We start from the raw sequence: 14,810 nt of genomic DNA on the forward strand, positions 1-14,810 counted from the left end.
CCCCTCCCCCAGCCCACTGATACCCATTACCCATAACTCACACATAGGGGATAGCCTCCCACCATCAGCGTGGCCATTGGAGGCCCATGAAGGCTACATCCCGCTGCAACTGGCGCTAACAGATTCTGGATTACGAGCCATGCGAGAACTTTCGACCGAAAGGGACATCACTCCATTACACCAATTCCACTATGCGCAACTCAGGCACTTCTACCATAATCTCCCGAACAGAATCAAACTACACAGAGAACTAACCTGGTTTGAAAACCTCTGCCTCCTGACGCCTGAATCGAACGGCTCGGTATCGGTTATATACCAAAAACTGATAACGGGAGGAAAAGTCACAAACGACCTATTCAAAAGGCAATGGGAGGACCTGCTGGACACTGCATTCACGGAGGAACAATGGGCACAGATTCTACTGCGGCAGCACAAGAGCTCATCTAATACAGCCTACCAAGAAATGAACTATAAGTTACTATCCCACTGGTACCGCACGCCATCCCTCCTCCATCGAATTAATCCAAACATTCCGGACACCTGCTGGAGATGCGAATCAGGAGTGGGTACCATAAAACATATCTGGTGGGACTGCACTGAAATAAGGCCGTTCTGGAACGAACTCGAAATAGAGATATGTGAAATTCTAGGAGAACCCGCAACCCTAACGGAGTGCCTAACGCTACTACACCACACGGAAAGCTCACTGTCGACTTATAAGAGGTCGATCCTCAGACACCTGCTGAATGCAGCTAAGGCTCTGATACCCCTGCTGTGGAAAACACGGACCCGTCCGACCATCGGACAGTGGAGACTCAAGGTAGAGGATATCCACAGGGCTGAGTCTACAATAGCCTGCCTGATGGGGAGACAGGAGAAACACGCAGAACAATGGGCGCCATGGTACCTATACTGCACATAGGCCCCGACTACCACTGGGCTAGGGGACCGATCTGCCGATGTGGGGGTGTGGGGGCGCCCAGAGTCGCCGGATACGGCCCCCCGGGTCGCACCCAGAACCCCGCAACCTACTGCTGAAGTCGCACTGGGGGCCAAGGGGGGCTCATAGCTAATTTACACCTCACAGAGGTAACTAAATAACATCCCAACATTGACAGCAGGAACACACCAGGGCCCCGGGGCGGAGATCGGGAGACGGATTCTCTAACCACTAAACAAACATCACTCAGACGCACTCTCACTCCCACGATCCCACCCCTGCTCCTGAGACCTCTACAATGACGAGCCCCACTAACCTGCGAAACATACATCCCGCCTCACCAGGTATAGCACCAACCTCATGATTACCCATAAACCTATATAGCTGCTTGTCACAGGTGTGCACTGGAGATCAGGCAGAGGACAAGACACCCGAGATAGACCTAAACCTACCCATTCCCCCCCTTCCCTCTCCCCAACCCCCCCAACTTATGGGTGCTAGGACGCCTGCCTACCCTGATACCTGAACGACAAGGAATACCTAGTGGAGGGCGACGACGCCCCGCAAGACGTACCGCTCCTCAGACATGACACCACACACACTGACTATCACAACTGGCGACAACGTTATACTAGACACTAACCTGACCATACTACCTATGCTGACACTGACAAGCATACCCGTTTAAACTAATGTTTGGATATTGAATTTGCTTCTGAATTAATCTTTACCAAAGCCAAGATCCTCAAGCTATAGCGCTGTTGACCCATCCTCGTGGGGACCCACGGGTCCCGCAGCTTACTAAAAATTTTGTTGCCCTTAACTGTTAAAGTTTATGTATTAGAATTGACTGGTTCTTAAGTGTACCAGGAACAACTGAAGCAAGATGGACATTCTCACGTTTGATTCCCCTGTAAGCCTTTCTGATATGGATCTGAGTATCCCTCATCCCCATTGTTGATGTGACTTACTTGGAGACCTGCGAGTCCCACCGTCAAAATGCCTGATATGTATGCTTGTTCCTTTATTATGTCAACTGAACACAATAAAAAGTAACTTTACAAAAAAAAGAATGTGTGCGCAGATGTGGTGGATGACGTCGGAAGAGGGAGAAAGGTAAGAATTTAACCCCTTCCTCCCCCTTCAGCCCGGCGATAGCGGGACCCTGAGAGTGGGGGGGACCTAAAGACCCTATAGTGCCAGGAAAACGAGTTTGTTTTCCTGGCACTATAGTGGTCCTTTAAGCAAACAGCCTCCTGTCCTAATCTCATCACCCTTATTGGGAATTGGCTGACTTACCCACAAATCTTGCCGGAGGAGCTTATTTGCCTCACTGTTATTAGCCATATATTTTTCATTGTGCAGATGTTATGTTTTCACATGTATAGCAGCTTTTCTTATAGTTGGTCCCCAGTGGTATTATGTGAGCTGAACTAGACGTTTAAATACCGCAATTTGGCAGTTGCGGTGACACAGGCTGTCCCTACTTCCTCACACATTGTTTAACCCAGTGGTATTTGTTTCCTATGCTTTATGTATTTTAGTTCCTACTCAGTGGCATAATATCATGTTTTTGTTGTTTGCCCTATTTACCTATACGAGGAGTAACCTTGACCAGCAGCTACACATATTGTGGCCTAACATTAATAACCATACTTACCTAACATGCTTCCCATTTGAAAAGTGATATATGTGAAAATTGACTTATATGTTGGCATGGGATTGTAGATAAACGGTGAAACGTTCAGGCAATCAGAAGCTGGTTATACCTGTGAAGCATGCTATTATTATATTATCCCATTTCAAATACCAAAAATGCCAGTTTACATAACCATTTATTACTACTCATACCTGCTCATCTTCTGGCATGACTTGCATTACCCTGTTTACTTATTTAAAAATTGTGCAGTTCTATTGGGTGAGGACATTCTAAATCACATTCAAACTGCTGAACAACAAACACATTAAAAACACATTCAAACAGCTGAACTCTTTAAAAATGCTACAAATCTAAATAACGTTTGTATTTACTATTGATTAACCCCTTAAGGACAGATGACGGATATATTCCGTCATGATTCCCTTTTATTCCAGAAGTTGTGTCCTTAAGGGGTTAAAGTGTTTTAAAGATCAATACTCTCTGTCCATTTAAAATAAAATCGATATGACAATTAAAAAGTTCTCCGCTTCCCTCCTTGCCCTGTATGTCTAGAATCAGGATTTCCCAGTCATACAATGCTCATCTCTCTTATCTAACTTTTCTATTAACACTTGAGAGGTAGATCCTTGAGATAAAAAGGAAACGCCTCAGATGTCCAGTGGAACATTCCAAGAATGTTTTATGAGAAAATCAATAGCCTTTGTGAATTTTCCTCAGAGATGAGGTGGAGATGAGTTTGTTGCAGAGAGGGACACTGAGTACAGGAGTTTGTTAAGAGGCTACAGTCATACAAAGGCTTTCTTTTACTTTACAAGAAACATCAAAAGGTAGAAATGCAGCTAGTGCGATACAGTGATGTAAAGCACAGAGCTATACGAAGGAGAAATATAACATTTTATTCTGGAACAGAGACATAAGTTATAGCATTTTTCCTGCACTGGGGTATCTGGGCTACCATGGCCTATGCCAAGATTTAGCCACTGATGGACCACTACATTAACCATCTGCATTTAAATACAAACATCACCTCCCAGACATCAAAGGCTACTTGTACATGTACTTTGCTGCCACCTGCAGGTGAAATTGACATCCTGAAAAAAGGCAGAAGAGGGGGTAAAAAAACAAACACAAAGTGAAGTGCATAGAAATAAGAATGAGAAAAACTATTACGATACAAGATAGAACTCAAGCATGATAGCCCTATTGTATCATAAGACCGGCAGTTTGATTGAAGGGTTACTCCAATCAATAACTGTTTTGTTTTTTGGAGAGGAGGTAACATCATACAATCCGAAAACACTGGTTTGGTCACAGTAACACTTCCTCTGTTGTCCACACTCCCCCACTGCCCCATATATTATAATAATAATAATAATAATAATAATAATAATTTAAAAAAATCCTCCAGTGATGTCACTCCCCCTTGCTGGAGGGTAAAGTACGTCAGGGAGAGCAGACTGAGACGAGGGCATGGGCAGCAAGGAGGGAGTGGACGGTACTTCCATTGGCTGTCTGGCGTCAGACACCAGTTTTGAACAAAATTCACAAAAGCTGCCTGGAACTTTTGTTCTGAGCTGGCTAATGACACCCCAATGATGTGGCTGGTGGTGGAGTTACACCTCTGTCAACAGGGGGGGGGTTAATATCTGTATGTGCAGCATTTCATAGAGAGCAGTGCTCAGATCAGTCAAGTGGTTATGTAGTGCTTGAAGAACCGTTTAAAGAGTCATTAATGGTTTAACATAAATACACATCACCATTCAGTGGTCATATTTTGGCTGTTGGAGTAGAATGCAACAATTTTCCCTATTTATTAAAGGCAAACTTTGGCTGCATTTTGGTTATCGGATGTAGATTAGTTCGATCTAAATAAACATTGACGATTCAGCTCTTCACAAACAGCCAAACTGCGTCGACATTTCCTTCATTCAGCTGGTCCTATTCTGTGGATACAGACCACAAGGACTTTCACTCACCGGAGATTATTAGTGAGCACTTAGAGGATAAAGGCAGGGAATGAAAGGCAAAAAATGCCAAGCCAAGACACCAGCACACTCCAAAGTGCATCATGGGCTCAACACACACATCACTGACAAGTGTCAGAGGAGAGAAGTGTGAACGCCAACTGAGCAGGATGTGGCTACAGTGAAGGGCTCAGAGTCCTGTGCTAAGCCTCCTGCTTATGTGGGACTGCTGAACTAGCGGTTAATCTATCAGTGTAGTGTACACACCACGCAAGATGCCCCCCTTCTGTCCTCAGCCTGAGATCTCAATGAGTACACCAGGCAGTATTGTAGTCACACAGACCAGAGCAACTGGGGTTTGTGTTTCTCTCACCAGGTTTAATATTCCAGGCTTTCCTCATGGCAATAAAATACGTTTTACGGTTTTTACACATATTTCTCATCTCTTTTAAATGCCCTTTTAGGATTGCACTTAGCCTCCCACAACCCTCAAACTAGTAAAATGTGTGAATAACGTTTTAGAAATCCATGAAACCCTCCTCTTACCGTCGTATGTGACATATGGCACCTGGAAACCCTTTGCGCTGTTTGCTTCATTAGATCTGAATTGTATCCACAGTTTTTTAGATCGGGAGGTAAAGGCGATGGGACGCTCGTAGGTCTGACAGGTCTCAAAAGTCGTCACAGAATTGGACGAAGCTGTGAAGGACACAATGGCGGGGTTAATATTAAATGCCAGAATGATCCAATGATTAGGAACAAGAAAAAGTACTAAGAGTTAAAGTAATTATTCACTATACGGAGCCACAAACCCACAGCATCCCCATCCAGCCCTGCATGCCAAGACATTATTCTGAATCACAGGCATTAATTTGCATATTGTGCACAGTACAACAAGGGAGGCAATACATTACTTGCCCCTTTCCTCTTATCACAGTATATACTTGCCTTTCTGTGAATACAGTGTTCATGTAGTCTTTATGTCACTCAGTGATAAACACTGAAAACACCATTTTTATCATCTGATACATTTTATTATTTTGCCACTTTAATACCTAATGCATGGAATGTTTAACCTAGGGGGATCCAAATGCCGCTCTCCAGGTTTGGTTGCCCTACATTTCCCAGATTTTACTGCCATTCATTGAACAACATGGATTTAACCTGTTTTACTGCCCTGCAGGTTGCACCAATCTCACTCGAAACACACAGTTTTTGAGGTGAGGAAACTCACAGCTTTTTCTCATCACTAGATAATCTCCGCACTCATCTTCGATGGACAAGAAGATTTCTGGGACTACGATCAAGATGCGCCGTTTTGGGGGAGGGTTGATGATCCACGTACACTCTGCATTAGCTGGGTAGTTTCCAGGGTAATTGGGGGATTCAATGTAACCGGTGAAGTCTCCTAGCTCGCCTCCACAATGCCGGTCTGTAAGCAGGATAGAAAACAAACAGCTCTGCTATCACTGACAGCCCCACAAAAGATATTCATTAACCGAGATAACTGGGAAACACCATACTTGGATCAGCATTCTGCCATTTGCTATAGAGCTTTCATTGCATTGGCCGACACATACACAATGCAACATGGGTCAACAGCAATCTGTATATTGACTGAATCATTGAAGTGATCTGGGTGCACAGTTTCTGTTTTCTTTGCAGATTTTGAGAAACTGTAATGTTTACACTGCAGCACTCATACTGCCTCCAGTGGCTGTATCATACAGCCACTAGAAGCATTTCTGGAAGTTAACCGGACTCTGGGTCCCTTAAACGACGGACATCCTCACGCTATGCATGAGGACATCCAGTTTCAGGGAAATCCCCATAGGAAAGCATTGAGGCAATGCTTTCCTATGTGGAAGGCCTAATGCACTCGCGGTTTTAGCCGTGCATGCAGATTAGGTCTCCCCTGTCTGAGGACATAGGAGGCAGAGCACAGATGTCCAAATAAAATGACTAAAGTGTTTTTAACCCTTTATGTGCAAGGGAGGGGGGGGGGGGAGAAGAGGGGCAGAGGTATAGGAATACAGATTTGTATCCCTAACACAATAGAATTCCTTTGGATTTGGCAATATAATTACAGGAGGCGAGGGGAGCTGGTAGTCTGGGTTACAAGAGGCGAGGGGAGCTGGTAGTCTGGGTTACAAGAGGCGAGGGGAGCTGGTAGTCTGGGTTACAAGAGGCGAGGGGAGCTGGTAGTCTGGGTTACAAGAGGCGAGGGGAGCTGGTAGTCTGGGTTACAAGAGGCGAGGGGAGCTGGTAGTCTGGGTTACAAGAGGCGAGGGGAGCTGGTAGTCTGGGTTACAAGAGGCGAGGGGAGCTGGTAGTCTGGGTTACAAGAGGCGAGGGGAGCTGGTAGTCTGGGTTACAAGAGGCGAGGGGAGCTGGTAGTCTGGGTTACAAGAGGCGAGGGGAGCTGGTAGTCTGGGTTACAAGAGGCGAGGGGAGCTGGTAGTCTGGGTTACAAGAGGCGAGGGGAGCTGGTAGTCTGGGTTACAAGAGGCGAGGGGAGCTGGTAGTCTGGGTTACAAGAGGCGAGGGGAGCTGGTAGTCTGGGTTACAAGAGGCGAGGGGAGCTGGTAGTCTGGGTTACAAGAGGCGAGGGGAGCTGGTAGTCTGGGTTACAAGAGGCGAGGGGAGCTGGTAGTCTGGGTTACAAGAGGCGAGGGGAGCTGGTAGTCTGGGTTACAAGAGGCGAGGGGAGCTGGTAGTCTGGGTTACAAGAGGCGAGGGGAGCTGGTAGTCTGGGTTACAAGAGGCGAGGGGAGCTGGTAGTCTGGGTTACAAGAGGCGAGGGGAGCTGGTAGTCTGGGTTACAAGAGGCGAGGGGAGCTGGTAGTCTGGGTTACAAGAGGCGAGGGGAGCTGGTAGTCTGGGTTACAAGAGGCGAGGGGAGCTGGTAGTCTGGGTTACAAGAGGCGAGGGGAGCTGGTAGTCTGGGTTACAAGAGGCGAGGGGAGCTGGTAGTCTGGGTTACAAGAGGCGAGGGGAGCTGGTAGTCTGGGTTACAAGAGGCGAGGGGAGCTGGTAGTCTGGGTTACAAGAGGCGAGGGGAGCTGGTAGTCTGGGTTACAAGAGGCGAGGGGAGCTGGTAGTCTGGGTTACAAGAGGCGAGGGGAGCTGGTAGTCTGGGTTACAAGAGGCGAGGGGAGCTGGTAGTCTGGGTTACAAGAGGCGAGGGGAGCTGGTAGTCTGGGTTACAAGAGGCGAGGGGAGCTGGTAGTCTGGGTTACAAGAGGCGAGGGGAGCTGGTAGTCTGGGTTACAAGAGGCGAGGGGAGCTGGTAGTCTGGGTTACAAGAGGCGAGGGGAGCTGGTAGTCTGGGTTACAAGAGGCGAGGGGAGCTGGTAGTCTGGGTTACAAGAGGCGAGGGGAGCTGGTAGTCTGGGTTACAAGAGGCGAGGGGAGCTGGTAGTCTGGGTTACAAGAGGCGAGGGGAGCTGGTAGTCTGGGTTACAAGAGGCGAGGGGAGCTGGTAGTCTGGGTTACAAGAGGCGAGGGGAGCTGGTAGTCTGGGTTACAAGAGGCGAGGGGAGCTGGTAGTCTGGGTTACAAGAGGCGAGGGGAGCTGGTAGTCTGGGTTACAAGAGGCGAGGGGAGCTGGTAGTCTGGGTTACAAGAGGCGAGGGGAGCTGGTAGTCTGGGTTACAAGAGGCGAGGGGAGCTGGTAGTCTGGGTTACAAGAGGCGAGGGGAGCTGGTAGTCTGGGTTACAAGAGGCGAGGGGAGCTGGTAGTCTGGGTTACAAGAGGCGAGGGGAGCTGGTAGTCTGGGTTACAAGAGGCGAGGGGAGCTGGTAGTCTGGGTTACAAGAGGCGAGGGGAGCTGGTAGTCTGGGTTACAAGAGGCGAGGGGAGCTGGTAGTCTGGGTTACAAGAGGCGAGGGGAGCTGGTAGTCTGGGTTACAAGAGGCGAGGGGAGCTGGTAGTCTGGGTTACAAGAGGCGAGGGGAGCTGGTAGTCTGGGTTACAAGAGGCGAGGGGAGCTGGTAGTCTGGGTTACAAGAGGCGAGGGGAGCTGGTAGTCTGGGTTACAAGAGGCGAGGGGAGCTGGTAGTCTGGGTTACAAGAGGCGAGGGGAGCTGGTAGTCTGGGTTACAAGAGGCGAGGGGAGCTGGTAGTCTGGGTTACAAGAGGCGAGGGGAGCTGGTAGTCTGGGTTACAAGAGGCGAGGGGAGCTGGTAGTCTGGGTTACAAGAGGCGAGGGGAGCTGGTAGTCTGGGTTACAAGAGGCGAGGGGAGCTGGTAGTCTGGGTTACAAGAGGCGAGGGGAGCTGGTAGTCTGGGTTACAAGAGGCGAGGGGAGCTGGTAGTCTGGGTTACAAGAGGCGAGGGGAGCTGGTAGTCTGGGTTACAAGAGGCGAGGGGAGCTGGTAGTCTGGGTTACAAGAGGCGAGGGGAGCTGGTAGTCTGGGTTACAAGAGGCGAGGGGAGCTGGTAGTCTGGGTTACAAGAGGCGAGGGGAGCTGGTAGTCTGGGTTACAAGAGGCGAGGGGAGCTGGTAGTCTGGGTTACAAGAGGCGAGGGGAGCTGGTAGTCTGGGTTACAAGAGGCGAGGGGAGCTGGTAGTCTGGGTTACAAGAGGCGAGGGGAGCTGGTAGTCTGGGTTACAAGAGGCGAGGGGAGCTGGTAGTCTGGGTTACAAGAGGCGAGGGGAGCTGGTAGTCTGGGTTACAAGAGGCGAGGGGAGCTGGTAGTCTGGGTTACAAGAGGCGAGGGGAGCTGGTAGTCTGGGTTACAAGAGGCGAGGGGAGCTGGTAGTCTGGGTTACAAGAGGCGAGGGGAGCTGGTAGTCTGGGTTACAAGAGGCGAGGGGAGCTGGTAGTCTGGGTTACAAGAGGCGAGGGGAGCTGGTAGTCTGGGTTACAAGAGGCGAGGGGAGCTGGTAGTCTGGGTTACAAGAGGCGAGGGGAGCTGGTAGTCTGGGTTACAAGAGGCGAGGGGAGCTGGTAGTCTGGGTTACAAGAGGCGAGGGGAGCTGGTAGTCTGGGTTACAAGAGGCGAGGGGAGCTGGTAGTCTGGGTTACAAGAGGCGAGGGGAGCTGGTAGTCTGGGTTACAAGAGGCGAGGGGAGCTGGTAGTCTGGGTTACAAGAGGCGAGGGGAGCTGGTAGTCTGGGTTACAAGAGGCGAGGGGAGCTGGTAGTCTGGGTTACAAGAGGCGAGGGGAGCTGGTAGTCTGGGTTACAAGAGGCGAGGGGAGCTGGTAGTCTGGGTTACAAGAGGCGAGGGGAGCTGGTAGTCTGGGTTACAAGAGGCGAGGGGAGCTGGTAGTCTGGGTTACAAGAGGCGAGGGGAGCTGGTAGTCTGGGTTACAAGAGGCGAGGGGAGCTGGTAGTCTGGGTTACAAGAGGCGAGGGGAGCTGGTAGTCTGGGTTACAAGAGGCGAGGGGAGCTGGTAGTCTGGGTTACAAGAGGCGAGGGGAGCTGGTAGTCTGGGTTACAAGAGGCGAGGGGAGCTGGTAGTCTGGGTTACAAGAGGCGAGGGGAGCTGGTAGTCTGGGTTACAAGAGGCGAGGGGAGCTGGTAGTCTGGGTTACAAGAGGCGAGGGGAGCTGGTAGTCTGGGTTACAAGAGGCGAGGGGAGCTGGTAGTCTGGGTTACAAGAGGCGAGGGGAGCTGGTAGTCTGGGTTACAAGAGGCGAGGGGAGCTGGTAGTCTGGGTTACAAGAGGCGAGGGGAGCTGGTAGTCTGGGTTACAAGAGGCGAGGGGAGCTGGTAGTCTGGGTTACAAGAGGCGAGGGGAGCTGGTAGTCTGGGTTACAAGAGGCGAGGGGAGCTGGTAGTCTGGGTTACAAGAGGCGAGGGGAGCTGGTAGTCTGGGTTACAAGAGGCGAGGGGAGCTGGTAGTCTGGGTTACAAGAGGCGAGGGGAGCTGGTAGTCTGGGTTACAAGAGGCGAGGGGAGCTGGTAGTCTGGGTTACAAGAGGCGAGGGGAGCTGGTAGTCTGGGTTACAAGAGGCGAGGGGAGCTGGTAGTCTGGGTTACAAGAGGCGAGGGGAGCTGGTAGTCTGGGTTACAAGAGGCGAGGGGAGCTGGTAGTCTGGGTTACAAGAGGCGAGGGGAGCTGGTAGTCTGGGTTACAAGAGGCGAGGGGAGCTGGTAGTCTGGGTTACAAGAGGCGAGGGGAGCTGGTAGTCTGGGTTACAAGAGGCGAGGGGAGCTGGTAGTCTGGGTTACAAGAGGCGAGGGGAGCTGGTAGTCTGGGTTACAAGAGGCGAGGGGAGCTGGTAGTCTGGGTTACAAGAGGCGAGGGGAGCTGGTAGTCTGGGTTACAAGAGGCGAGGGGAGCTGGTAGTCTGGGTTACAAGAGGCGAGGGGAGCTGGTAGTCTGGGTTACAAGAGGCGAGGGGAGCTGGTAGTCTGGGTTACAAGAGGCGAGGGGAGCTGGTAGTCTGGGTTACAAGAGGCGAGGGGAGCTGGTAGTCTGGGTTACAAGAGGCGAGGGGAGCTGGTAGTCTGGGTTACAAGAGGCGAGGGGAGTTGGTAGTGTCGGTTACAAGAGGCGTGGGGAGTTGGTAGTGTCGGTTACAAGAGGCGTGGGGAGCTGGTAGTGTCGGTTACAAGAGGCGTGGGGAGCTGGTAGTGTCGGTTACAGGAGGTGTGGGGAGCTGGTAGTCTGGGTTACAGGAGGTGTGGGGAGCTGGTAGTCTGGGTTACAGGAGGTGTGGGGAGCTGGTAGTCTGGGTTACAGGAGGTGTGGGGAGCTGGTAGTCTGGGTTACAGGAGGTGTGGGGAGCTGGTAGTCTGGGTTACAGGAGGTGTGGGGAGCTGGTAGTCTGGGTTACAGGAGGTGTGGGGAGCTGGTAGTCTGGGTTACAGGAGGTGTGGGGAGCTGGTAGTCTGGGTTACAGGAGGTGTGGGGAGCTGGTAGTGTGGGTTACAGGAGGTGTGGGGAGCTGGTAGTGTGGGTTACAGGAGGTGTGGGGAGCTGGTAGTGTGGGTTACAGGAGGTGTGGGGAGCTGGTAGTGTGGGTTACAGGAGGTGTGGGGAGCTGGTAGTGTGGGTTACAGGAGGTGTGGGGAGCTGGTAGTGTGGGTTACAGGAGGTGTGGGGAGCTGGTAGTGTGGGTTACAGGAGGTGTGGGGAGCTGGTAGTGTGGGTTACAGGAGGTGTGGGGAGCTGGTAGTGTGGGTTACAGGAGGTGTGGGGAGCTGGTAGTGTGGGTTACAGGAGGTGTGGGGAGCTGGTAGTGTGGGTTACAGGAGGTGTGGGGAGCTGGTAGTGTCGGTTACAGGAGGTGTGGGGAGCTGGTAGTGTGGGTTACAGGAGGTGTGGGGAGCTGGTAGTGTGGGTTACAGGAGGTGTGGGGAGCTGGTAGTGTCGGTTACAGGAGGTGTGGGGAGCTGGTAGTGTCGGTTACAGGAGGTGTGGGGAGCTGGTAGTGTCGGTTACAGGAGGTGTGGGGAGTTGGTAGTGTCGGTTACAGGAGGTGTGGGGAACCGGAAGTGTCGGTTACAGGAGGTGTGGGGAACCGGAAGTGTCGGTTACAGGAGGTGTGGGGAGTTGGTAGTGTTGGTTACAGGAGGTGTGGGGAGTTGGTAGTGTTGGTTACAGGAGGTGTGGGGAGTTGGTAGTGTGTGTGTTCTAGTAGGTTTGGAAAGCTGGAGTGAGTGTATCTAACACAGATCGCCATGCCAAAGCTGAAGAATAGTGACACAGTCTAATAGAATCAGCGATGCCAAAACTGATTTTAATGCATTTCAGATTATATAATATTAGGCATAACGTTTATATACATTATTTAATAGCGTTTACTTTATGCCCAGTAATAGATAAATGGAAATTAGTGCAAAACACTGTATAAGTGGGTGATTATCACATACAAATCTAGATAATCAGCTCTTCTACAATCTGTACAGCAGATGGCAGTATTTGTGTTATTTACATGCTTCTGAGAAAGTTTGTGACTTCATGGTGAGGCTGACTCAGGGCGACTGATGGATCCCCTTTAAATGTTGGGGATTTAAAAAGACCACTTCTCTGGAAATTACATTACTGAATAAAACATTGAAAAATCACTTATAGACTAGTGTTGACCTCTTCATGCAATGCTTCACTGAAGATTTAGCACATGCCATCACAATCCAGTCAAGTCCTGGCACACCCAAGGCATGCATGGTTTGTTTTTTTACCTCTCTAGACTGAATGGTACAAGGGTCGGAGCTTTCAACAATGGACAGGAATTCAATATGGTACTCCTTCCAGGATATAAATAAATCTGCCTGTGTGTATTTAATTTTGTTTTTCCGACCTCAAAGATATATGTTAAATATCAAGGACAAATAAAAAATAATGTTAAAACCATTGGAAAGGACAGTCCACCTTAAACCCCTTAAGGACCAAACTTCTGGAATAAAAGGGAATCATGACATGTCACAGATGTCATGTGTCCTTAAGGGGTTAAGAAGTCGCACTGCAGACAGAAATTCCACCCTTACTTTTACACTGCGTAATATTGGTGGAGCCGTCAAAGTCGGTGCTTGTGTTTCCAGGGCAGGAAATGCAGAAGTTCTGTCCAAACTCCGGCTGGTACATTCCGACCACGCAGCGGATACATCGGTGAGTCGTGGTGTTGTAGAAATGTCCCGGTGAACACTGAACTGCAGGGAAGACATACAGCCTTTTAGCGGCCATTGGGACAGTGCTACCAGATAAAAAGACTAGAAGACAGAGAGCATTATCTGCAGAATAAAACATGCTGTGTTTCTAGATGCGACTCAGCTGCTATTGTCCACTTTGTAAATAAAGCATAATTAGTGTTGGCGTTTTAGTAAAGTAAGGCAGAATCTCTCTCACGGGCAACAAAACTCACTTCCACTAGAAAACTCCATACCATTACGTAGCTTGGAGTGTTCACGACCAATATAAAATTATTTTTATGCTGCCCAGATCCTGTGAAATGTGGACTGAATTCACAATTTAGTTTGACAAACTTTTCAATTGTATACAACAAACATTTGCTTGCCTTCTCCCTCCTTGCAATGAATACCTTGTTTTAGTCACTATTTCTGTTCCTTAGGTCTCAGTTCAGAAACGTAGCCAACAGAACACACAAATAAACTTAAATGGACACTATAGTCACAACTTTAGCATAATGAAGCCGTTTTTGTGTATAGATCAAGCATGTCAAACTTGCGGCCCACAATTAATATATTTGCGGCCCGCGTGCCCTGCAGCTGGTTTGTACTGTGGCTACGACCAGCTGCAAGACGGGAAAGATCTGATTCTTGTCTTCTCTCCCACAGCCACAAGAGGGAAGAGTGTCTGTCTGTCTGCAGAGAAGAGCAGGGCTGGAACTGGAGGACGGGCGGCTCATCTTAAGGCAGGAGAAGAGGGGCTTGGGGGACCTTCCTGTGTAGTGTGCTACATTGTGGAGGGGGGATGTATTAATTTTTTTTTTTTTCAATGTCTTAATTTTTATTGACATTTTTCATATGAGGGTAAAATAAACATGGATACAGAAGGAAAAAGGGGGAGGGGGAACAGCCTTTTTGTAGATCCAATCAATGTGCTTGATACGCAGATCAAGTGTACAGGGGTACTCGTGCACAGTCACAATTAATGATGGGCGACAACATGATATGTAGGTACCGTGTTCATCTTATACTGGACATTTACAAGAGATCTTACAGACATACCAATACATCATTCCATACATTAAAACATATCCAATGGTGAGATAGACATTAGCACATCTGGGATAGATATTTGCTTATTCTGGGGAGGTTAGGGGAGCTTTGTGGCTAGCGTGTAGTAACGGGTTTTCGGATGGTTCCTTTTGGGCTCTGAACTGGGCCCATCTGTGCCAGCGTGCGGTGTATGTGTGTTCTCTATTTTCAAGACGACTAGCCATTTGTTCATATCTACTTGTCGTGTCAATGCGAGTAATGACTTCGGATAAGCTGGGGCTTTGTGGTGATTTCCACCTGTGTGCTATCGCTATCTTTGCCGCTAGGAGGCAATGGGTAAGTATGTGCAATTCCTCCTTCTCTAGGGAATGAGGGAGAAGATGTAGGAGATAGCTTTCTGGGGTCTTGGGTACTTTGATGTTTAGCTTCTTTGCTAAAAATGTTTCCAACTCTCCCCAGAACTTCACTATATTCGGACATGACCAAAACACATGTACAAGCGTGCCTGTGGCACTGTGGCATCTCCAACATAAGGGGGAGGTTCCTGGGTATATATGTGCTAATGGCGATGGTATTAGATACCACCTCATTAGTAATTTACAGTATGCTT

General features: G+C 49.4%; 1 protein-coding gene across 3 annotated transcripts in view; it reads right to left on the bottom strand.

Moving 5' to 3' along the window:
• Positions 1-14,810, bottom strand: part of SCUBE2 (signal peptide, CUB domain and EGF like domain containing 2) — a 105,997-nt gene that overhangs the window by 9,517 nt on the left and 81,670 nt on the right. For all 3 annotated transcript variants that reach the window (XM_063438857.1, XM_063438856.1, XM_063438855.1), the window contains 3 exons: positions 13,010-13,171; positions 5,799-5,996; positions 5,111-5,263 (listed from right to left, as the gene is read on the bottom strand). In XM_063438857.1, the coding sequence (XP_063294927.1) occupies positions 5,111-5,263; positions 5,799-5,996; positions 13,010-13,171 (513 nt within the window). The remainder of the gene's footprint in view (positions 1-5,110; positions 5,264-5,798; positions 5,997-13,009; positions 13,172-14,810) is intronic.

This window comes from Pelobates fuscus, chromosome 12, assembly GCF_036172605.1.
Source record: "Pelobates fuscus isolate aPelFus1 chromosome 12, aPelFus1.pri, whole genome shotgun sequence".
NCBI classification, from domain to species: domain Eukaryota; kingdom Metazoa; phylum Chordata; class Amphibia; order Anura; family Pelobatidae; genus Pelobates; species Pelobates fuscus.